Source organism: Neophocaena asiaeorientalis, unplaced genomic scaffold (genome assembly GCF_003031525.2).
Source record: "Neophocaena asiaeorientalis asiaeorientalis breed wild unplaced genomic scaffold, Neophocaena_asiaeorientalis_V1.1 scaffold92, whole genome shotgun sequence".
NCBI classification, from domain to species: domain Eukaryota; kingdom Metazoa; phylum Chordata; class Mammalia; order Artiodactyla; family Phocoenidae; genus Neophocaena; species Neophocaena asiaeorientalis.
The window spans coordinates 2,781,350-2,807,996 of record NW_020174057.1 but is presented as its reverse complement, the minus strand read 5'-3'; the positions used below and the strand labels follow the sequence as shown (position 1 = coordinate 2,807,996).

Here is a 26,647-nt window from a genome sequence, read left to right as displayed (position 1 = left end):
TACAAGAAAAAAAATTCTGTAGCTATATATGGTGATGGATGTTAGCTAGACTTATTGTGGTAATCATTTTGCAATATATATATATAAATACCAAATTTTCTCTATGGAAGGTTTTAAATTAAGGAGTCCATTTCCCTAATGGATACAGGACTATTTAGATTTCCTAATTCTTCTTGTAGTAGTTTTGTTGAGATGTTCAAGGAATTTGTTCATTTCATCAAAATTGCATAATTAACACAGTTGTTCTTATAATAGTCTTTTTGTTTTAATATCTATAAGATGTATAGTGATACCCCTTTTTCATTCATTATATTGTCCATTGTGTTTATTCATCTACCTACCTACCTACTTTATGAGGAGTTTGGGGAGAAGCCATTTTATCAATCTTTTCAGATTGATCAGCTCTTGGCAAGTTAAATTTTCTCTATTGTATAACCTCTGCTTCATTGACTTCTGCTCATGCCTTGCGGAGGCAGTGAGGATGCTGTTAAATCTATACACAGAGTTCATAATTCAGTTACTGTGTTTTTTAGTTCTAAGCCTGCCATTTAAAAAAATGTTTTGTAGTTTACTGGTCAATTCTCAAGCATTTCTTTTATTTCTGAGCATCTACAACACGGTAATTTTAAATTCTGTATCTGATAACTCCATTACCTGGATCCCCTATGGGGGGTTTCTTTATATTGATTGTTACTTCTCTTGATTTTCAATGTTATTTCCTCATGCAGCTATTTTTAAAATTATTATTAATAGAAATTTGTTAAAATTGATAAACCAATACTGATACATTATTATCAACTAAAGTCCAGTTTACATTGTCACTCTTTGTGTTGTTCAGTTCTATGGTTTTGTCAAATGCAAACTGTCCTCTATGCACTATTGCGGTATCATACAGAATAGTTTCACTACCCTAAAAATTCCCTGTGCTCTACCTATTCATCCCTACTTCCTACCCCACAAACTGTCAATCACTGATTTTTTTTCTGTCTCCATAGTTTTGCCTTTTCCAGAATGTCATATATTTGAAATCTTACAGTATATAGTCTTTTCAGACTGGCCTTTTTCATTTAGCAATATGCATTTAAGGTTCTTCCATGTCTTTGCATGGCTTAATAGCTCATTTCTTTTTGTCACTGGATAATATTCTCTTGTATGGATACAGCAAAGTTTTTTAACCTTCACCTACTGAAGGACATATTGCTTGCTTCCAACTTTTGGCAATAATGAATAAAGCTGATACAAACGTTTGTGTGCAGTTTTTTTGTGTGTGTGAACATACATTTTCAACTCATCTGAATGAATACCTAGGAGCATGACTGCTGGACTGTATGGCCAGACTATGTTTTAACTTTGTAAGAATCTGCCAAAGTGTCTTTCAAAATGGCTGTACCATTTTACAATCCCACCAGCAATAAATGAAAGTTTCTATTGTTCCATATCCTTACCAGCATTTGGTTCTGTCAGTGTTTTGGATTTTAGCCATTTTAATGGATGTGCAGTAGTATCTCTGTTTATTTTTTATTTAGAGCTAGACACTACATTTTAAAAACTGAGGAAATAACTGAAGCCTACAATGCTAGTTTCCCTTAAAGCAGATTACATTTGTTTCTTGCAGGCAGCTAGGAACACTAACAACAGGGGTTAATTTAATCTAATTTTAAGGACAGATTATCTGAAGCTGTGCTTCAATACTTGCAAGGGCCAGGCTATTTGCGGTTAGTTCACTCTTAGTCCAAGGGCATACCCCTTCATGGTCTCAACCCACAGCACTAGTAGACTCAGACCTGAGACCCTCTCTCTCCGATTCTGAACTCCAATTTTTGGTCCCCAAGCCCTACGAGGTTGTCAAAAGCTTTGCTTCACTTCTCAGCCTCTCAAGCTGTCTCTTCCAGAACTGGCAGCTTCCTCTAAGGGAAAAGCAGCCCCAAATGCTGAGCTCACCTCTCCAGGTTTCCCATCTCTCCAGGATCTTGGCCTCTTAATTCTTCACTGCCCTTCATGGAGATATTTTTAAAAATATTTTGTCTGATTCTTCTAGTTCTCATGTGGAGAGCTGATCCACATATTTCCTAGTCTGTCATTATCAAAAGCATATGCTCCTTTTAGGTATTTTAGTTCAACTAACAGCAGACATTTTAAAGATGGAAATGCTTAATACTTCATTATTATATGATTATATAAACCTGCAATCTTAAAATCTAGTTCTATTTCTCCATTTGTACTGCTCATTTAAATTGTAAAATACCAATTTTTTCACTATCATCTTCAAATCTTAAGCATGTATATTTATACACACACACACACACAGAGTGCACACTTAATTGGGCCCTATATTAACCATAGTTAATACAAAATACAGGGATTTCTGAAGGGAATTCCAGTCATAAAATACAAAATCTTGAGAAAAGGCTTTTTTAGAAAGGATAAGAAATGAATTAAGAAGAATCTGTAATTCTATAGGAATGTGGATTCCCCTGATGGTTCTCCAGCAGGGGAACTGATGGGTGAAAGCATTGTTTTGAAAAGATTAATATGGTATCAGTGCATAGGATGGACTCTGAAGTTTGCCTCTTAAGAGGCAAATCTGGAGATAAGCTTCCTGAAGACAGGGTTCAGGACAATGTTGTCCCCATCCTCATCACTGTAAAAACAACCAGCCATTTACTGAGCACTACTCTTTGCCATGAACTGAGTTAGAATGCAGCGAAAGAACTGGATAGCTGGTTGACTAGTAGACCCAATGAATGTCTTAGACCCTAACATTATAATCATTTCTTTGCAGCACCCTCATTATCTTGACCCAAGCCTCCTCCTTCTTCTAACACACACACACGCGCACACACACACACACACACACACACACACATACGTGTGTGCGCGCGCGCTGACCGGTCTCACCTTAAATTAACCAGGACTAACTTCAAATGGGCCCCCCTACTGGTACCTGGAAATCCTACTAATTTCCCTAATCCAATCACTCTCCCAAACTCTTACATTCTTTCACAACTTCTTGTCTCTTCTCAAATCTGTTAGACCTCCACTCTTCACAGTCTGAGCTGGTGACCCAGATTCTTTTTTGCATTGAGAAAATAGCAGCAATCAGTACAGAATTTCCACTACATCCATGAATTTATCAGGAACTTGCAATCATATATTTTGTCTTTTTTCCAGGTACAATAGATACATTGTGTTTCTATCCCTTCCCTCTCTTGAATTGAATCTAATGCCCTTCTGCCTACTAAAAGATATCATCCCTTCATTTGCCCCCTCTTTCTCCTGCATCATCAATTTTCCCCTTACTACTGAATCATCCTATAATTTCTCCCTTCTTAAAGGAAGCCTTTGCTCCCACAATGCTAGCTATTACCCCAGTTCTCCGTTCTTCACAACAAAATTCCTTCGACAAACTATATTCCATTTCAATTAGACCTGCATACCTACTACTCCACAGAAACAACTCTTGACAAAGCCACCAACAATTACCATATAGTCAAATGGATTCTTAGACTTCATCTTACTATTTTATCATCTTACCACTATGAAATAAAATTCATATTTATGGCAAGACAAGAAAAATTTAAACATAAAAATTCTTCTCTGCGCTTTGGCCTCCCCTCTCCCCTCACTGTGCCTTGTGTATCTGCATTATGCATTGATCAAACCTCCCCGGTCAGCAGAAATACCTGCTCAACCATAAACAGCAACATTCTCCTAGCATCAGCAAGACAATGCCTTAAAAGAGAACATTCCTTCTAGATTATACAGGGTCACATGACCCACCACAATGGCACTAAAATCTGGATTTTGTAAACTGTCAATAATAGGTCATTTAATGTACAGCCCTCTGTCTCAAAAAGCTTATATAAACTGTATCTTGACTTCTAACGGGCAGAACAGTTCTCAGAGCTTTCTGAGATGCTCTTCTTGGGTTTTAACCCTCAAATTTGTCTTGAATAAAATTTTCCAATTCTTTCTTAGGTCGCCTGATTAATTTTTCGTCGACACTATAATGTCATGTGACACAGCTAATCCTTCTTGAAGCATTTTTCTTCATTTGGCATCTAGTACTTTCTTGGTTCTTTTCCTATCATATTGGCCACTCCTTCTCAGTCTCCTCCTTAACTTCCCAACTTCTAAAGTGTGGAATTCCTCAAAACTCAAACCTGTTCTTTTCTGTCTTCCTTCACTTTCTAGGTGACCTCATTTAATCCCATTGCTTTCAATACCATTTACATGCTGGTAAGTCCTAAATCTTTATCTCTAGCCTAGTCCTCTTCCCTGAAGCCCTGATTCATGTATTCACCAGAATGCTTAGTAGCTCCACTTGGAAGTCTAATGGGCATCTCAAAGAGTTAATGTGTCCCCAAGAGGCATCTTCATTTTGTCCCTAAACCTGTCCCTTCCAAGGTCTTTCCCATGTCAGTAAACAGCAATTCTATTTTAACCACGTGCTCAAGCCCAACACCTTAGACTGATCTCTTTAATACCCTATAACCATTGTAAATTCTACCTTTAAAAATATACAGAATCCGACCACAAGTCTACTACTAGCTCTCTACATCTCTCATCTGAACTACCGAAAAGTGGTCTTCCTGAGTCCTGTTTGCCCCTCTACACAACAGCCAGAGATTCTCCTGAAAATATAATTCAGATTACAGCATTTCTCAATTCAAAACTCTCCAGTGTGTTCCTATCTCATTCAGAATAAAAGCCAAAAAAAGCCCCTACATCACCTAGCCTCCTACTACTTCTGTCCATTCCAGTTACCCAGGTCTCCCTCCTTGTATTCCTTCAACATACCAAGCAGACTCCTGCCTCTTTTACTTTCTATTCCCTCTGGAACATTCTTCCCCTATATACAAAATATGGCCTCCCCCTTCTTTCCTCGAGGTCTCTGCTCAAACGTTACTTTATCAGAGGCTTCTCTGATCACCTATATAAATGCCCTCTATCCCCCTTAGTTTTCCTCTTAGCACGCATCTCCACCTGACATTTGTTTCTTTACCCCGTGTCTCCCATCCACTACAACATAAGCTCCTCAGTGCAGAGTCTTTATTTCTGTATCCCTGTGAATAAAACAGTACCTGGTATAATACACAGTAGGTTCTCAATAAATCTGTTGGGTAAACTGCCTAAACGAATATAGAGAAACCTCATAGTGAAGAGAGTCTGAGCTACGGTGTTGCAATAAGAAGAGAAAGAAATGAGGTGGGGAAAATGTGAGATACATTATAAAGGAAGAATTCACAGGCTCTAGTGACTATACTGCGTAGAACAGTGTCTCCGAAATATTTATGTTTACTCAGAACCTCAGAATGTGACTATGATATAAGAAGAAATATATCTGGTCCTTGCCCTGGGCCTCTGGCACAGAGCTCCTAAGACACATGGAATTTCCTGAGTCATAGGAGCATCTTTTGCTATTCATAACCAGCCCTTTTCAATCATACCTGAGTTAATACTAATGAGTTAACTTAGGGTGGGACCCCTAGGTAATCTCAAAATAGAGCTGGTCACTAGAAAGACCAAGTGGTAAGAAGGTAGGAACTTGCAGCACTATTCCCACCTCCCACTCTCCACCCTCCACTTCTGGGAGTGGCGGTACTGGAGATTGGTATCTATTAAAAACTCTTGAACAAGGATACCTGGAAAGCTTCCAGGATAGTGAATACATTCATTTGCTAGAAGGGTGGCACTCCCAGAGAGGGCACCCCTCCCCCTCCATACCTCGCCCTATACATCTCTTCTGTTTGGCTGTCCCTGAGTTGTATCCTTTCTAATAAACCAGTAAATACAAGTAAAATGTTTTCCTGAGTTCTATGAACCTGGGTGGGGGGTGTTATGGGTACCCCAATTTATAGTCATTGGTCAGCAGTGCAGATGGCTAAGGACCTAACACCTGACATGGGGTTAGTCTTGAGGCTGAACCCTTTAATTTGTGGAATCTGATGTAGTGTCAGAATTTAATTGAATTATTGGCACCCAGTTGGTGTCCAGAGAATTAGATAATTGGTTCTTGGTGTTGGAAAACACTCCAGAGTGACCTTATCTGAAAAAAGGGTAAAGTTAAGATGAGGTTATACTGGATTAGGGTGGGCCCTAAATCCAATATTGACTTGTGCCCTTAGAAAAAGGGAAAAATCTGGATATAGAGACAGACGCACACACCATGTGAAGAGAGAGGCACAGACTGAAGTGATGTGTCTGCAAGCCAAGGAACACCAAGGATTGCTAGCAACCACCACAAGCTAGGAGAGAGGTATGGAACAGATCCTTCCCCAGAGCCTTTGGAGGGAGCATGGCCCTATCAGCACCTTGATTTTGGACTTCTAACTTCCAGAACTGTGAGATTATAAATTTCTGTTGTTTTAAGCCACACAGTTTGTAGTAATTTGTTATAGCAGACCTAGGAAACGAATACAGTGACTGACTATATCTGGGGAAAGGGAGCCCTTCGGATGAATCAAAGGTTTGAAGACAAAGTAACTGAAAGAATGATATTCTACTGAAAGAAATGAAAGTCCAGAGGAGAAAGTGGCTGTAAGAAATGATTGTAATTTTGATTTTATCAGTCCAATACAATCACAGGTCTATCAAATGGATGCCTTAGTGTTACACACATTACAACACAAAAGAGTTAAAGAAAAATCAAAAGAATACTGATGCAAGAATCAAAGCTGAAATTTCCCTTTTATCACCTTCTAGCCAAATTCAATGATCTCTCTTCAATAATCACGACCATTTACCTTTGATTCCTTTCTTTTCCTGTGGCTTCTATAACACCATACTATAGCTTCTACTTCTATGACCATTCCTCTACTAAATCCAGCTCCTCTTTCCAAGTCAACTTAGTTCTTAGTCCTTTTATTCTTCAACAGTTCTCAACATCTCAAGTGTCTAATTATACATCCCTAAGCTGAATTACTGATCTCCACGCTTTACATTCCATTATTTCTGTTAATCTACATGATATCTTCACTTAACAGTCTAGGACAGGACTTCCCTAGTGGTCCAGTGGTTAGGACTCTGCGCTTCCACTGCAGGGGGCACGGGTTTGATTCCTGGTCAGGGAAGTTCCACATGCTGCACAGTGCAGCCAAAAAAAAAAAAGAAAAGTCTATGACATATCTATATGGATGCACTACCATCAGTTCATACCTGACGTGTGTTTAGTCAAATGCATCTATATCCTCTCATAGCTAAAATACTTCATATTTTTCTCTTTCTTCTTATTTAGCACTATATTCTGTTAATTTTTTCCTTTGGAATACTTCTAGGAGTCATCCTTCACCATCATTCTATATTGCAAGCCCAAATTCCAGACTTCTTACCTCATTTTAATATTATTATAAATAGCTTCCTGACTAGTCTCCCTGTCTTAGGGCTTTCTTCTCTCTAGCACAGTAGTTCTCAAACTTTAGTGTCCACACAGATCACACGGAAATGACTAACAGATTCTTTAGGTACTGCATGCTATTTTATTTCTCCAATTAGATTATATGGTCATCAAGGGCAGGAATTAATCATGGCTTCTACTTTCGCCTCGGTGTATAACATAATGCCAGGCCACACAGCATATTCAATAGATATTTTATAACTTCAAGACTATGGTTCATTTCTTTCTCAAAACCGTTCATAACATCTAACCAAGAATTATTTCAGAGATATACCTCAGAATAAAAATAACAAGTTCTCATTTCAAGCGCCTCAAAAGGAAAAGCACAACTCATTGTCCTCATACCAAGAGATCTCTCTTCATACTCACATTTCAACAGTGTGTGGGGAACAACATACAGAGAAGTCATCAATTACAGAAGGGCATTCCAACTCAAGATACCCGGTCCGACTTTTCCAAACAAATCAACACAGCAAAATATCATTAAACAAAGACTCTACCTAAAAACACTTACCAGAAATGACATAATCTCTGTGCTTAGGAGGTTGGAGCTGTAAATGAAGCCATCTTACCTAGCCTGGGGAAAAAAAAATAAAGCTGCTACTCCCCAGTTGTAAGAACCTCTCACAGGAAAGTAACTCTAAAGGACTATGATTTCCGCCCTAGAGTTAATATTTTGTGACTTAATTGAAGTCTTACTACACAAGAAAGTTATGATCTTTGTCATCTAAGAAACTTAAAAGTCTGTTGCAATTTTACGAATCATATTTATGTAATCTTATAGCCAACATTTTCATATAGAAGCATTATATTTAACTTGAATGGGAAAAGGGTTTGAGTTTAAAAAATTAATTTTATAGTGATCATTCTGCCACAGGAAATAAGACTCATGTGGATTATGGTTGTAATGAAGAGAAAAGCAGTAAAGTATCTCGAATCAAAGAAAGGGGGAAATTAAAAGAGTTAACAGTGCAGAAAAAGCACAGGATTAAGAATAGAAAATGTAGACTTTAGTCATAGCGTTCCTAACTAGTCAATGATCTTGGCTCCCTACCACTTCAGTTTCCAAATCTGTAAAAACTATCTGAATGCTAAGATCCCCCAGCCCTAAAATTATACATACTTATATACTTTTTACAGTATTTCTATGTCACATGTACTATCTGCTTTTCCACTTTAATTGAGGTAAAGTCGTAAGCCTACAGGGCAGTGCTCCACATGATGGGACAGCTCTGGGACAGCTCTGGGTCATAATTGTCACTGAATTGAGTTTAACAATTTCCTGCAACTTAAAACCATTATCCACAGGTCACATTTTTAAAAGTAAAATAGGTGTTTACTATATTCACCCCCATCATTTGGCAGTTATTTCAGTAGGAAAAACATTCATCCTAGGTCAATACTGATGAAAGGTTACTTCGCACGTTTCTTAAAATATCACCTCCTGGGCTTCCCTGGTGGTGCAGTGGTTGAGAGTCTGCCTGCCAATGCAGGGGAGACGGGTTCGAGCCCTGGTCTGGGAAGATCCCACATGCCGCGGAGCAACAAAGCCCGTGAGCCAAAACTACTGAGCCTGTGCGTCTGGAGCCTGTGCTCCGCAACAAGAGAGGCCGCGACAGTGAGAGGCCCGCGCACCGCGATGAAGAGTGGCCCCCGCTCGCCGCAACTAGAGAAAGCCCGCGCACAGAAATGAAGACCCAACACAGCCAAAAATAAATAAATTAAAAAAAAAAAAAAAAATCACCTCCTCCCCTTTCTGGTATACCTATGATTAGTTGATAACCTCTCTCACCACTGGATGTCACTTTTGCTCCAAAAGAAGTCAACCCAACCTAGCCTCAATAATTAGAATCTGATCTCTAAGACACTTATCTCTAAAACCCCAACATAAAAGTTTTTTCTGTGAAAGATAAAATCAGCTCTTATAATTTCTTATGATTTCTAGCTAATCTGGCATCAGATGCTTTTAGGCTTCAAACAGTACAAGGAGGCATAAGTAGGATTTTGGAGATCATCCCAAGCTATGAAATAACTTCACTAAAATCCCATCAATACCCATACACTGCTCAGTACTTATATGGAAAGAAAGAAAGAGAAGTGATACAGGGGAAAAAAAACAATGAAACAACAACATAAGTATTTATATTTGAGTATAAAACGCTGGGATCCTATATAGTTAAGTGCTGTTTTCTAATCTCAATGTTATACTACTTTTAGCATAATGGAAAGAGAAAAGCAACATTCATAAACCAAGAAAGTGGGGAAGTAATGACTTTAAGATTTCTCATGTTGTCACTCCAACTATCAGGATGAATTTGGCAGTTGTATCTAATTAATGTAAACAGGTAACTAAAAACTGTGTCCTTGATTTCCAAATTCAGAATATGTAAATGATATACAGTTCTCTTCTCTTATGCAAATATGAACAGCTAACCTTACCAATAAACATACAGACATTAAGACACTGGTGTGCCTATGTCTAGAGGTACGAATTCCTCTCATTTCAGACCTCCTCACTTCCCCACAACCAATGCCACTACTAAAGGAACTTATCAAATGGAGACATATCCAAATCATTTGTGGGATTTTTTTTTAAAATACTTCCTTCCCCTTCCCCCAACACACATGCGCCAATCTTACTAAGAATAACTGCTGAATCGCTGCCATGGAGAGCCATGGTTACTGATGGGGCTATGCTACATTCCTTGGGTTTGTTGAGTAGAAAAAAAGTTGTAAACCACTGACTTAGATGAATCATCTGGTTACATTAGTTCCATGATGCCCTGGATTAGTTCCAAGAAAACGAAGTTTTTAGGTTCTGGAGAAAATATGCCTGCAAAGATGAAACTTTAAAAAGATCATGGCTGTGGGAACTATCAGGGCTGTTTCAGAAGCCAGGGGAGTCCTAGTTCCTTCTGCTGGGGCAATGAGATACTTGCTTCCATATTCCTGAGTTGGAAACAAAAAAGTATTGTAACCACAAAAACAATGTTACAAGTATTAGTTAAGCACAGTTGAAACAGGCCTAATCACCCTGTAATTTAAGTGCGAATGAGTTAAATGACACTTGTATGGGCTGGTCTAGAAACTTTATCAATGAAAACCACCGTCTCTGTGGAAAAATGCATACTCTGAAAAACTGACTTGTACACAACATTTAGAAATAAACCTGTTGAGCAGTTTGCATTTTCCCAATTTATCTTTACAATGTGACAGCAAAATGTCATGTTTAAATATCAAACTGAACACACCCGTAAAGTCTCAGTTTTAATTATACATTTTATTCTCCTAAAATAGTTATGCTTTTACTCTATAGAAATCACTTTAATGAGAACCACTTGCCTTTTTTTGGGCAATTGCAGCTCGCTGCAATTTCTCCTTAGCTTGATTATACTTTTCTTCTCTGTCAGTGATACGTTCATGAAGCCTATGCTTTTCTTCCAACCACTGTATTTGCTTCTCTTCCAATGCCCTGTCAGAAGAATGTATGCAAAACATGAGATGTTAACTCTTAGAAGAGATATTACCGCAAGTATAATCAAACTCACTACCTACTTCACCCACAGCCTTCATAATCCAACACAGGCATTCTTGCATGGCCACGTATCTGCTATCACCACCATTACTGAGTATTTCCTATGAGCCAGCCACTGGGCTTAGAACAGTACGTGTACTACATCATTTATTCTTCACAGTAACCCCTGAGTTAGGTACGTCTATCATTTCCATTTTATAGCTGAGGAAACTGAGCCTTACAGCTGTTAACTAACTTGCTTAAAGACTTATACCTAGTTAACGGGGGGACAGGACAAACAAATGATAATCAGCTTTAAACCATGATACCACCAAGCTATTAAAAACTGGGCCTAATAAAGATGGTTTAAAATCAACCTTGGTATCAAGTCTTAATGTGGTATGTTTCCTGGCTAGAGTAAAATTCATATAAATGGTATTTTATAGTAACATCATAACAACTTACATCTTTAAAGCTCTTCTGTATACTTTACGATTTTTAGTATCATCACTACAGGCAGTACAAATGAGATATACAAACACTGAGGAGTCAGACTGCATGACTAAGGTCAAACCGAGTTTAAGTATCTTAGCTGGGATCAAAATCACATTCTATTGACCCCAAGTCCAGCTATTTTCTGCTATATAATCCTATGAATAACATTCAGAAACGAATAAGTTAGTTACATTTGCTAGCTATACTATGATTGGAATTCTTAAGCACATTTCAAATCACTTGAGGATCCCAAGATACAAATTCCTATTATTTGCAAAATATAAGCAAAATAATTTGGACCCTGCGGAACATCACAACACATTATGGACAGTTATCTTGCTTACTTCCTTTTCTTGAAATTCAACCACACATATGAGTCCATGGACAAGCCTTAAAATATTAAATAATAGAAAAATAAGGAAAAAGTTTTATGTGGCAAGGTAGCCTTCAGAAGAAAAACTGTGAAAATAATGTTTCATAGATTCAAAAACTTATAATAATATGTTATAATAACAAAGCAAATACAAAATAACAAAAGCAAATACAAATAGTTTTCTACCATATATAAAGAACATTTTCCAGGGAATATAAGATCTTGGTCACCAAAATCATCTCCCTACCAGTTTACTAGACTGTCTACTACTAAGAGATTTCAAAATCAAAAAATATAAACAAGTAAATGAGCTTTTCAAAGGGAAAATCCAAAAGATTATAACTGTAATTCTAAGAAGTAAGCTGTACACATCAAAAATTTTGTTTCTGTTCTCTGGCATTCAGAAGAATTTAGATATTTGAAGTAAGAAATGTATTGATTTACTCAATGAATACAGAAGTGTTTCTTTGAAGGTTTTCATAATACTGTGGGGTCAGGCAGAATTTTAAAAGGTTTTCTTCCCTAGATGTCTATTTTCTTTTCTTTTCTTTTTTTTTTTAAATCAATCGAAGAGTCCATAAAGCTCATCTCCAGAAACAGAAAATACATTACCTAAGACCACTGTACACTGTCAATGGGGTATTTGTAACTAGTTCCCAAAATACAGTCAACACTGGAATCATCATTAAAAGAACTATATATAATATAGCAGAAAGAAGAAACAGTTTGTACATTAAAAAAAAAAAAAGAGCAAACTCTACTTTTCAACTTCTAGTTGTGCTTTTTCAGCTTGGCTTCTGGAATTTCGGCATTCCTGTTTTAACCTCTCCACCATTTCCTTCAGTGTTTGGTTTGAATTCAGCAACTCATTCTCTGACTGTGCAAGTGAGGTCACTTGGATCTGCAAACTACTGATTTGCTTAAAAGAGAAGAAAGAAGAGAAATATAAGGCCACTAAACAAATGCAATAGAATATGAGAGACACAGAGGACACTAAGCATCTTCCCTCACAAATGCCACACCCAACTGATGTGCCCTTCAGGACACCCTGAAATGAAATTATAAAAAGCACCAGCATTAGAGAAATGCAAATCAAAACTACAAGGCGATATCATCTCACACCGGTCAGAATGGCCATCATCAAAAAATCTACAAACAATAAATGCTGGAGAGGGTGTGGAGAAAAGGGAACCCTCTTGCACTGTTGGTGGGAATGTAAATTGATAGAGCCACTATGGAGAACAGTATGGAGACTCCTTAAAAAACTAAAAATAGAACTACCATACGGTCCAGCAATCCCACTACTGGGCATATACCCTGAGAAACCCGTAATTCAAAAAGAGTCATGTACCACAATGTTCACTGCAGCTCTATTTACAAAAGCCAGGACATGGAAGCAACCTACTTGAAATAGATAGCTAGTGGGAAGCAGTCGCATAGCACAGGGAGATCAGCTTCGTGCTCTGTGACCAGCTAGAGGGTGGGATAGGGAGGGTGGGAGGGAGATGCAAGAGGGAGGAGATACGGGGACATATGTATATGTATAACTGATTCATTTTGTTATAAAGCAGAAACTAACACACTACTTTAAAGCAATTATACTCCAATAAAAACGTTAAAAAAAAAAAAAGGCAGCAGCATTAGGATCATATCTTAACATAACCAGAGACCATCAAGAACCCTATTCCTCAATCTGCCACTGAGTCCTCTCTCTTCTTCCCCAAATAAGCAGGCCAGAAGAGGTACTAGAAATGGGGAGAAGTGTCATTAGAAGGAGAGCAGGGAGGTGAGCAAAGAGAATCCAAATATTAGTCTCCTAGTCTCCGAGGAAAGAACAGATTTTAAAAGGTAAGCTGGGAAAGCTGCTAAGAAAATCCATTCTCCTACTCCCACAACATTGTGATTAGCAACGCTTCCAAGGGTTCTGCTCTCTGAATAGTCCGGAATCATAAACGCAGGTAGGATCATTCTCACATTGTTTTTGAGTAGTTTTTAAGCATTTTATTGAGTGTTGGGCAGAAGAAAGACGCTCTGAGAAACCTAATGAATGGTAGGGATTCCTTGGCCTCTAGAACCATTTATCAAACTGTGAAATGTCAGGCTTCTTCATCCCAGTTTACCTTTATCTGGGAGTACTTTTTCTCATGAAAAGTAGCTAATTATCTAGTTACAGATTAACAGGCTAGGAGATTCACATTGCTCTTAAGTCTTATCCAAATAATTCATTTGGGACATATTTACACCTAATTCTTGCAAAAGCCATTTTACCAATTAATAAACAAGTATTCATTTTTCTTTCACTTTCTTCTACCTCTCTAAGCCATTCTCTTGAGAGAAGTTTGGAGGCAGAGAGTCAAGTGACTTCAGATCAAAAGAATCCATTACAAGACTCAGGAGCCAAAAGAAACCAGATTCTTTACACAATAAATGGGAAATAATTCCATTACTTCCTGATGGTAGCAAAGCCACATACAGAACTGTATAGGTCCAAACAGCAACTGTCAGAAGAATAAACTAAAAAGGTATGTCTCAGATTTCTATTTTAGAATGAATTTCTCCATGAAGAACTATTCAGTCCTTTTAACTGCAGCTGTAAATATAAAACTTGTATTACAGCTGGTTGAACAAGCAACTTTCAAAGAGCTTAATACTTCTCCATATCTACAGGATGACAGAAAGCCCAATGTCAATGAAACTAGATAACTTCTCTCAGAGTATCACACATTATGCCCTCCTACTTGGAACTTAGAAACCATAACTATACATGCAAAGCAATGCCAGCTAGCATGCAAGCATAAACCTTAAAAATGGAATTTTCACTCCTCATAATTTGTTTTGCCCATATAAATCTTTCCCGAACCCAAACAACTTTAATTAAAATATGAATTTCCTTCCATAAATACAACTCTTAGATTTCATAGGGATATAATAAAAAATAGCTCATGGAATAAGAAATGCAAAGTTACAAGTCAATCACACAAGTAATTCAAAATACTGCCCTTTAAACTATAATTTTAAAAATTTCATCAAGAGCCACAGCATATAAATATCTTAAGAAAAACAAAAGCAGCTTACTAAACAGGAGCTTAAAGAGGTCTAAACACTGTATCTTTACATATCAACTTCATCAATTCATTATCAATTGGAGTGATGTTTTCAGAATATTTATATATATAATTCCAATAAAGATTCAAAAACACAGATTTAAAGAAGCACTTAAAAAAATAAAAGCAAAATGTTTGCTAAAATAATACCTGTTTCAGGTCAGAATTTTCATTTTTTTCTTTCTCTGCATTTTCAATATTCACAATTTGTTGTTGAAGTTTTAACCTAAAAATCACAACCCAACAAAAGACATTACTAAAAATCCACAGTTCATATATTTCACTGACTTAGACAATCGTATTATTGAGTGCCCATACTGACACAAGGCACTGTGCTATATAGAGTGGTAGATTCAAAGACAAAGATTTTGACTTCAGGCAACTAAGCTGTGTCCACATATAATTAAAATGTAACAAATTTCTGCTTTTGCTATGGAAAAATCTACAAACTACGGGCATAGAGAAGATGAGAAATCAAGTCTATCTAGAAGGATGAGAGACTACTACATGGAGATAAAACTCTGGTGGGTAGGATCTTGATAAACACAGGGAACAGCCTGAAAAAATGGCTTTGGTCGAGGAGTGCCTAGTGGGTCAGTAAGGCAGGAGAAAGGAGTCCAGTTTAAGAGAAGCTATCTTATAGCCATACAGTATTTTACAATTTACAAAATGCTTTCAGATGTACTGCTACTTCACCTTCACTCTACTGGGTTATAGAGCTCCTAAATGTATCCTAAATGCCTACCATGATGTCTATAGTATAACAGGCATTTAATTAAGGTTGGCCAATTGTAGTAATTTCTCATAACAGTTGTATGGAAGTAAGCAGAGTCAGCTTTATAATTCCAGATAATACAGAAAAAGAGGTTGAGGCTTAGCAAAGTTAGGCCCAAATCACACAGCTACCAAGTAGCCAAATCAAGATGAGACCCAGGTCTTCTCACACCCAAGTAAGTATCTCTGTCTCCCACTTAATTATGCCGTAATTATACTGATTTTAAATTCAGAATTTAAAAGAAAACTATCTAGTACAGACACCATACTGTATTCTATAAAATATATTATGAGTTTTTATCCCTGAGATGAATGCACACTTACACAATTTGTGTCCTTTTCAAAAGGAATGATACATTCTCAGCCAAAACCTTAAAACACAGTGTATCCCTGGTGACCAAGGGACTAACTAACCTCATGAGAAAGACTATACACTTAATTAGCTTTGACAGGATAAGCCCTCAAACTTCCCTTTTAAAAATCCTTCATTTACCTCAAATATAATTTGCTTGGCACGTACTAGTTATAGTTTAGCATTATTAGCATGCCTTTTCAACCTAATTAGAAATGCTTCTTGGGAAGACAATATTCTCAAACGCCTAGGGCTGTGCTTTAAACACTAATACCCTGAGAAAACCATAATTCAAAAAGAGACATGTACCACAATGTTCACTGCAGCACTATTTATAATAGCCAGGACATGGAACCAACCTAAATGACCACTGACAGATGAACGGATAAAGAAGACGTGGCACATATACAAAATGGAATATTACTCAGCCATAAAAAGAAACAAAATTGAGTTATTTGTAGTGAGGTGGATGGACCTAGAGTCTCACACAGGGTGAAGTCAGAAAGAGGAAAACAAATACAGTATGCTAACGCATATATATGGAATCTAAAAAAAAAAAAAACGGTACTGATGAACTTAGTTGCAGGGCAGGAATAAAGAGGTAGACATAGAGAACAGACTTGATGACATGGGGTGGGAGGGTGAAGCTGGGGCGAAGTGAGAGTAACATCGACATATATACACTACCAAATGCAAAATAGTTGGCTGGTGGGAAACAGCAGCATAGCACAGGGAGGTCGGCTCGGTGCTTTGCGATGACCTAGAGGGGTGGGATAGGGAGGGTGGGAGGGAGGCTCAAGAGGGAGGGGATATGGGGACATGTGTATGCATATGGCTGATTCGCTTTGTTGTGCAACAGAAACTAACACGGTATTGTGAAGCAGTTATACTCTAATAAAGATGTATTTAAAAAAATTCAGTAAGTATCTGTTGTTGGATTGAATGAACCAACTCAAATCCTGGATTACACATTTAAATGCACAAGGTGGTTGGACAATATGATATGGAAGAAATCATAAAATACACTGCTCCTGAGATATTTACATACAAACGCCAGAAACAATGGACCTAAAGGAAGAGGGCCAGTCTTGCTCTTCCTGTGCTCCTTTGACTACCAATCATACTCTTATTCCATAATTCTAGCTATACTATTACTCCCTCAAACTTTCTGTGCATTTCTCCCTTAAATGTTTAAGGTTGTTATTAACTTGGAGCTTTTAGGTTACCGAGTTAATAAAGGTTTCTTTCTACAAAACCACGGAGATGAAAATAGGGGAGAAAACACCATGGGTCCTAGCTCCGGTCCAGAGTTAGAAAAGTTAGGCCCCAAGTATATCTTAGCTCTGGTCGAGATTTTGGATACACATGATAAATCAACAAGAAACAAGACCGAGTTATGAAAGCATTAGTGGCCTGAATACTTTCTAAATAATTATGTAGATATGAAGAGAAACAAAAATGCCCTACCTATAAAAACTGAAGCCAAAGAAACCACTGGTAAAGAGTATCTGACTATCATTAAACACGAAAGGAGTAAGAACACCATTTTGGTAGACTATAAGAGATGATCTACAAAATTTTCTTCAGTTCACTTTGCTGAAGCAGTGCTGGGTTAGAATTCATAACTGATAGGAGATTTTTGATTTTTTTTTAGGAAGAAAATTAGTCCATGATTTAAGATCATTACATTTAGGATTCTAAGGGATAATTACATTTTACAAATAAAAAGTAACCTTAGGGGCTTCTCTGGTGGCGCAGTGGCTGAGAGTCCGCCTGCCGATGCAGGGGACACGGGTTCATGCCCCGGTCAGGGAATATCCCACATGCCGCGGAGCGGCTGGGCCCGTGAGCCATGGCCGCTGAGCCTGTGCGTCCAGAGCCTGTGCTCCGCAATGGGAGAGGCCACAGTAGTGAGAGGCCCGCGTACCGCAAAAAAGAAAAAAAAAAAGTGAAAAAAGATAATTAAATCCTAATGGTAAAGTAATTATAAGACTGTAAATGAGTTAACATACTGCTCAAGAAACTATCATTCAAATTTTTTTTTTGCGGTACGCGGGTCTCTCACTACTGTGGCCTCTCCCATTGCGGAGCACAGGCTCTGGACGCACAGGCTCAGCGGCCATGGCTCACGGGCCCAGCCGCTCCGCGGCATGTGGGATATTCCCGGACCGGGGCATGAACCCGTGTCCCCTGCATCGGCAGGCGGACTCTCAGCCACTGCGCCACCAGAGAAGCCCCAAATTGTATTTTTAAAAGGTATTGTAATATTCTGTCTATAAGGGACACATTTAAAATAAAACAATAAATAAAGCTGAAAATAAAGTGAAAAGGTGTACCACAAATATGAGCAAAAGGAAAGAAATAGTAGAAATGCTAATATTAGCCCATATAAAATTCAAGATAAAACGTTAAAGGAAAAATAACAAGTAACCATGAATATATATGCACCTAAAAAAATCTACAGCAACAGCTGTCAGAAATCTATGAAAAAAATAGATCAACAATTGTAAAATAAAACAGGAGTAATAACAATATCAAACAAGGTGGAATTCAAGCAAAAAAAATTAAATGACACAAAAAAGTGCTTTTAAATGCTAAAAGCCACAATTCATAATTAAAGTATAACTGTTATGATTATCTATATACCAAATAATATATCAATCACCTATGAAGCAAAAAAATTACAAGAAATTTAAGGAGTCATAGATAGAAACACACTAACGTAATAATAGGAGACTAATATATCACTCTTTGTACAAGACAAATGAAGCGGACAAAAAAAAGTATACAGAAGACCTGAACATCATAGTTAGTAAGGTAGATCTTATGGATGTATATTTCAAACTTTATACTCATAATTGAGTAATTTCTTTACTAGTCCTTATGTAACACTCATAAAAATCAATCATGTATTACAGGTCTGAGACTGAGATAAGGCAAGTGAGGTGCCCAGAGTGAAAAATTTAAGGAGACTCACTCCAGGTTTCCCGCAAGTCCAATGTCAACACATAAGAGTGAGTATCTCTTTAAATTTTGCACCCTGGGTGCCTCACTGGCTTTACCATAGTCCTGGCCTTGATATATTAGGTCACAAGGAAAACATTAGAATGTTCCATAAAGCAGAAACAACCGAATCAATACTCTGATCACAATGAAATAAAACTAAAATTTAACCACAAAATAAACAAGAAAGCCCTATCACCTGGAAATTCAAAAACCTTCAATCACTTACATGTGATTGTATTTGGAGACAAGGCCTTTAAAGAGGTAACGAAGGTTAAATGAGGTTATATGGGTGGGTCCTAATCCTATGACTGGTGTCCTTATAAGAGGGAGAGGTACCAGGGATACATGCACACAGAGGAAAGCCCCTGTGAGGACACAGTAAGAAGGCAACCAATCTGCAAGCCAAGGAGACAGGCCTCAGGAGAAACCAAATCTGCTAACACATTGAGCTCTGAGGCTTCTAGCCTCCAGAACTGTAAGAAAATTAATTTCTGTTGTTTAAACTACCCTGTCTATGGTATTTTGTTGTGGCAGCCCTAGAAAACTATTAGTTTCACCTTCTATTAAACAACTATACCTTCTATTGCTTCTTGGGTGAAAAGGAAGATGCAAATTGAAATTAGGGAATTTCAAAAAAATAATGATAGTTAAAACACTGCATATCAAAATCTATATGATACATTTAAAAAGCAGGGATAAGAAAATTCTCAGCATGATACTTTTACCAATAAAGATGAAAGAATGAACATTAGTTGAATTAAATTCCCAACTCAAAAAATTTTACTCCAATAAAGATCTATTGAAAAAAATACTATCAAAAAAAAAAAACCTACTTAAATCCTCAAAAAAACACACCAAAACCAAAAAATGAACAAGTAAACTAAAAGAAAATACAACATATACAACGTGACATTAGAAAACTAAGAACCCACAAAGCAGCTAGTAGAAAATACGTGACTTCCATAAGGTCATGGATACAAGGTCAATACATAAAAATCAACTATATTTCTTAAACATTTTTAATTTCTTTAATGTTGTATCTATTTTATTTATTTTATTTTTGGCTGCACTGGGTCTTTGTTGCTGTGCGTGGGCTTTCTCTAGTTGCAGCGAGCGGGGGCCACTGCTCGTTGCAGTGTATGGGCTTCTCATTGCAGTGGCCTCTACGGTTGCAGAGCACGGGCTCTAGGAGTGCAGGCTTCAGTAGTTGTGGCACACGGGCTCAGTAGTCGTGGCTCACGGGCTCTAGAGTGCAGGCTCAGTAGTTGCGGCACACAGGCTTAGTTGCTCTGTGGCATGTGGGATCTTCCCAGACCAGGGCTCGAACCGGTGTCCCCTGTGTTGGCAGGCGGATTCTTAACCATTGTGCCACCAGGGAAGCCCCTCAACTATATTTCCATATGTCAGCAATAAACAATTAGAAAGTAAAATTTTAGAACGTAACTCCACTTATAATCGCCTAAAAATGCTTAGAATTATAATGTAACACAATATGAACATGATATATACAATGAACACTACAAAACTCTGATGACAGAAGTTAAAGATGACCTGAATACATGGAGAGATAGGCCATATTCATGGATTGGATAGACTCAATACTGTTGAGATGACAACTGTTCTCAAACTGAGCTACAGATTCAGTGCACTCCCAATCAAAATCTTAAGCCTTTCTGAAAATGGTTATAAGCTGATTATTTACAAGGAAAGGCAAAAGACCTAGAAGAGCCAAAACAATCTTGCCAAAAAAGAACAAGGTAGAAGACTTGCACTACCTGAATCAAACTTAATATGAAGCTACAGTAGTCAAGAGAGTGTGATATTGGTGTCAAGACAGACATACAGACAAATGGAATAGAACAGAGTCCAGAAACAGACACACTCACATATGGCCAACTGAAACCAACAAAGGTATCAAAATAATTCAGATATGGAGATCTGGGTGAAAATTATATGGGAATACTCTGTACTAGTTTTACAATGTTTTGTTGGCTATGAGATTATTTCAAAATGAAGTTTAAAAAAATATGCATATATAACCTAATACTCTGAAGTTCCCTCCTGGCCGACTCTTCTGCCATCTGTGAAGCTCGCAATCTCTCTTCACACTGATCCTTTTCAGATTGCCTCCTGACATCATGTTCCACTTTCATTTTCTCTAAATCCGCTAATCTGCTCTCAAGTTCTAGCCTAAAACAACAGATGATAATTATATTACAAGAACTACAATAAGGATGATATGACAGCAAAATGTTTTCATTTGCAAGGAGATTTAACACAAAATAAGGTAATTAGGTACTTACTTTTCATCTTGTAATACCACAAGTTTTTGGTAACCTTCTTCTTTGGCAGCTTGTACTTTACGTATTAATTCACGGTCCTTTTCTACTAAAAGCACTTTGTGGTGTTCAACAGCTGATGTGAGAATTTCATTGTCTGACTGTAATCCTAGTATTTTTTTTTAAAGGAGAAAACTGTACTGTATTCAATGTTATTAAGAAGAAAAACTGCAATTAACAGCAAATATTCATAAGCTGATAAGACGAAAGAATATAGAAAGTAAGTCTCTCCAGATACACATCTCAAAGAGCTTTACTTTGTTGATAAACTTTTCTTAACGAAAAAGACTACTACTCAGACTTAATTTGTCATTTTATTAAGCACTCACACAAAAACACTTTAATAAAAGGTTATATACATTTACTCATTTGGATCGTGAGAGCTGGGGACATCAACCTGGGTAATATTGAAAGAGGTTTAAATACTTAACTTCTAAAAGGGTTCTGTAACCTAAATCCCATAGACAGCATCATCATAAAGCTAGCTGGAAAGCAGAGTGAATAAAATCACAGAAGCTTTTGAAACTTATCAGAACTGTTAGATATCTAATACAAATTGGACACTTTCAAGTTTGTCCAATGAATTCACAAATTTTCCTTGTAATGAAATGACAAGTATTTTGCATATGGAATAACTAAAACAAATTCATATCTAACTCAAAGTTGAAAAAGAATGCAAAACTGGATCTCAAACTCTTTAAGTTCCAGAGAAAATATGCTCCCTAAGTCTAAGAAAATCCATGAGTCAACATCAAGTAGAAATTAATAATGAAAATAGTCATTCATCATAAGCTCTGTCTGAAACTGAAACTAGAGGCCAGTTCAACTAGAGACCAACTTCATGACAGCTGCAGGTCCAGGCAGCTTGTTTAAGTACTTAATAAAAGTCAGAAATAATATAATTTCTGAGAAATCTTGATGAGAAGGACATTCTAAGACTAAATTGGAGTTTAAAAATAAGCTTAGGCTGAACTAGGCCCAATAACTGGCCTAGGGTCTACATTAAAAAAATTTTAAACTTAAAAATTGGACCTGGAACCCACTTATATATTCTTTAGATTTTAAATGGTCTGATATTAATAATCACATGATCTAAACAGATTTTAAGTTATATACCCAGGAAGTATGGAATCCTATCTATAAAGTTTCACTCAATTTATGTATTAATCAAATAACAATGATATAACCATAAGACTGTTTTTTTAAAAGTTACATCACAGAATGAACATTTAACATACAAATAAAAACAATACGTATGTGTGCTCTAAAATTAAAATTCAATTAAGCTTAAAATTGGAAATAAACTTCAGTTTGATCTATTTTAGTAATTTGAGTTTATATGTGAAAGTAACAGTAAAAAGCATGGGAAATCATATATTACCATCCAGTTCACTTTGAATTTTATTCCTTTCTCTTTCTAGCTCACTCTTAGCTCTTGCTGCCTCCAGTTTGATGTCTGTTATTTCTAGTTTGTTTGAATGTTTAAGTTCTTTTACCTGTTGATAATTAGAAATTGAAATTACTATTGGTCATTTTCTTGCCACTAAATGCTAACCCAAAAACATTAGTAGAAATGAGAAAACACTTTGGTAGCAGAGTATAGGGTATAAGCACCTTCTAGCAGGGAGGATGCTTCAGTTCCTGGAACAGTACTCAGCACCAAGAAAACAGTCTGTTCCTAACAGAATTGAGTCATTTCTTTCAATAGCAGGGTGGGGTCATCGGGCTTAATCTTGCCTTTAAAGGCTTAACTGCAAGTACCTAAAATCCAATAGTCAATGACTGAAACATCCTCAGGGAAAAAAAAATTGAAACCTTCCTCTAAAAAAAACTGTTGGTGACAAAAAGGCATTTTAGGTATAAGGAACAGCATATAAAACGTTAAAAAGGTAGAACGTCACCTGGTCTGCTTGGAAAACAATGAACAATGTGTCATAGATAGAGCAGAGGAAGATGTGAAAACTGTGGAGTGGCAGGGAATAAACTTCACATGCCATACAAAAGGGTTGTATATCCTCTTAGCTGCTGAAGGTGGCACAATCAACTTTGTTTCAGAAAGTTAACTCTAATTGCAAGTGTGCTGGATTAAGAAACTGAAGGTAAAGAAACCAATTAAGAGGCAAAGGACTAACAAAGGGGACAAGAAAGAATAATCTATTGAAGTTGGTGACTAAATAGTGTGTGTGTGTGTGTGTATGCTGGTAGTGGGATAAACAAGTACAAAATGTATGAATCTAATTTAAACCTTTATTGCCCAAACCTGATTCTTTTAAAGCCCCAAGGTGAATGTAACTAATTGTCAATATTTTCCATATAATTAACCACATACCAATCTCAGCTTTTCCCTGAGACATTCCTTTTGAAAGCTGAATAATTATAGTTCATAAGTGGTAGTCCTTAGGCTTCCCTGGTTGTGCAGTGGTTAAGAATCTGCCTGCCAATGCAGGGGACACAGGTTTGAGCCCTGGTCCGGGAAGATCCCTCATGCTGCGGAGCAACTAAGCCTGTGAGCCACAACTACTGAGCCTGCACTCTAGAGCCCGCAAGCCACAACTACTGAGCCCACGTGCCACAACTACTGAAGCCCGCGTGACCTACAGCCCATGCTCCACAACAAGAGAAGCCACTGAAATGAGAAGCCCGCACACCGCAACGTAGAGTAGCCCCTGCTCACCGCAACTAGAGAAAGCCCGCATGCAGCAACGAAGACACAATGCAGCCAAAAATAAACAAAAAAATTTTTAAAGTAGTATTCCTTTGTTCATTCAATAAATATTTATTGAGCACCTATTATGTGCCCTAGCACTGTCTTAGGAGCTGGGGATACAGCAGCAAACAAGAAAGCTTTGCCTCTCTAATCATCTGTACTACTCTCTTAACAGTTTCCACATCCCTGCCCTTTGGTGAGGTGCTTCTAAAATTAGGTACAGTACTATATAATGAGGATTTAACCAGTACGGATATAAAGGTTAGATAAACCTGCATTCTGACATATTATACTAATGTATAAAACTATGAAATCAGAGGGGAAAATCACAAATATATACAAGCCAAATATGTAAAATATACGATGGTGGTAACAGGAGGGTAAAGGATAATTTACTTGAGTGCAATAAAAGGCTATAAAAACTAGAGATGGGAGTTTGAAATAAATCAGGAAGAGGTCCTAGAGCCAAAGAGGGTGAAGATGAGAAACAGAAGTGTCTTACTGGAGGAGACTCCATCTATGAAAGGTCTTGGAAACATAACAAGGTTTCCTGCAAATTCCTCACTTAAAGGAAACAAGAAAGTCAAGTACTGTGCTGCCTTTGTACTGCTAATAACCACACTAAGACACAAATTAAGCTGTAGATTTTCAAATGACACAACACAAAATGAATACCTTGTGCTGACATCAGATTTGCATTTTTAAATCTTTCTGAAGTTCTTTTCTATGAAAGCAAGTCTCATTGAACAATGTTTACAAAGCAGCTTTGAAATACTTTCAGAGCAGCTAAAAAATTGTATTTATTTTAAAATTTAAACTTTCTATAGATTGGGTTTTTATAATTTCATGGACAGACAGAATTTATAAATGCTTTAAAATGTGGAAGAAATACAACTACAATGAAAATCTAATTTCTATGACAAATGTAATCATAACCTGCTATTATACACTAACTGTAGAAGGTTTGAATGACACAGCAGTTCATTAGCAAACCACATTGTGGCTGCTTTATATATGAGGTGGAAAATCAGAGCCATCTTATTTTGTAGAATCTTTCAACGAGAAGAACTACAAAATATATAAAAAACGTATTTCTTAATTCATTCACTGAGATTTACTGAAATGAGAAAACATTTTTCAATTAAACTATAATCAGTGAAACTGAAAGAACACTGGATCGGAAGTCAAATGACAAGTCTATCTTCAGAACTACTTCTATTATTAAAGTAGTGGTATATGCTCAAGCAACACGCATTCAAATTAACTTATTTATGGACCCGGATGAGTTTTTCTTTAGTGCCACACTTCTAAAATACCGAAATAATGAATGCACTCACACTAACAGTAATTAACTTCCAAAATGATATTAAAATTATTTTACTTATTAAAAATGGAAAAACATATATGAATATTTATTAGATGTGATGAATAAAAACTTTCTATGAGTAATATGAACCAAATCCCAAATAGTTATAATAAAGTTTCTTTCTGCCTCAAAATCCTAGGAAGACTAGGGATCTTTTCTTAAATAAAATGCACAATGTTAAAATGCTGCAAATAATTAGAAGAGATTTACAATCTTCTTAAGCTTCCGTGGGCCAAGCTACCCTGTTCTGCTTTTTTTTTTTCCCACAATATGTTTTCCATGTAGATTCTGGTCTTTACATTGTGAATTTGCTTTATGCTTTTGATACAACAGAAGTACTCAGAAAATTAGCTAGTACTAATAAAACTTTAAGAAATGTAACAAAGTAGCAACAGTAAGCATTTTATAACGGTTCAGAATCTGTTAAATTACACACACACACACACACACACACACACACAAAGAAAACAATATACGTAAGCCAGAAATTCAAATAAAGTTGAAAAAATGTATTACTCAAGAAGATCTTGATGTAAATTCCAAAGAGACAGTACTCAAACTCTGATCTTTTTCAAAGGTCTGAGATGGTATGACCTCATAAACTTAGCTAATAAGGTAATTCTGTGGGATGACTTCCTTAAAACTGTACATTTTATTGGAGTTCTAAAGCTCAAACACCTCATAACAAACAGGAAGAATTTATCTCATTGAATATTAGATATCTTTAAGGTCATCATTTTTAGGCCACCTTTGGTAATACTTTTTAATCCAAGACACCGATAGTCACAATGACATAACTGTTCAAAAACCTAACAAACATTTACAAATTTGAATAACTTAGACAAATACACCCCAGGTGTTCCTCTGCATTGCAAACAACCATTTGTGAGAACTGCAAAATGTTGATGAAAATTTCAAGTTGCAAAGATAACTGTGACAATGTTTGAAACATTATTTTAAGATTTAACCTTCCAATGAAATCTTTTTATATGCAAGATCTCAAATGAAAACTTGATTTGTCTGAAGTTGGTGGGTGGTTTTTAATAAACCACTTATATGCATAATAATGCAAGTATGCCTTTAAAAAGACAGGCAGCTCTTAGCAATGTGTGTTAATAAACATACAATCTGAAAGTGTAAAAGAGTATGTATTTGCCATAGAAAAAACTGGGTAGACTATCTCCCAAGGGTGGCATCTAATACATCTAATATTATGGCTTT

General features: G+C 36.8%; 1 protein-coding gene across 2 annotated transcripts in view; it reads right to left on the bottom strand.

Moving 5' to 3' along the window:
- CEP83 (centrosomal protein 83) overlaps nt 1–26,647 on the bottom strand; it is a 110,385-nt gene that overhangs the window by 7,401 nt on the left and 76,337 nt on the right. For both annotated transcript variants that reach the window (XM_024754391.1, XM_024754390.1), the window contains exons 9-14: nt 22,735–22,849; nt 21,318–21,462; nt 21,055–21,204; nt 15,033–15,108; nt 12,540–12,697; nt 10,739–10,868 (exon numbers count right to left, since the gene is read on the bottom strand). In XM_024754391.1, the coding sequence (XP_024610159.1) occupies nt 10,739–10,868; nt 12,540–12,697; nt 15,033–15,108; nt 21,055–21,204; nt 21,318–21,462; nt 22,735–22,849 (774 nt within the window). The remainder of the gene's footprint in view (nt 1–10,738; nt 10,869–12,539; nt 12,698–15,032; nt 15,109–21,054; nt 21,205–21,317; nt 21,463–22,734; nt 22,850–26,647) is intronic.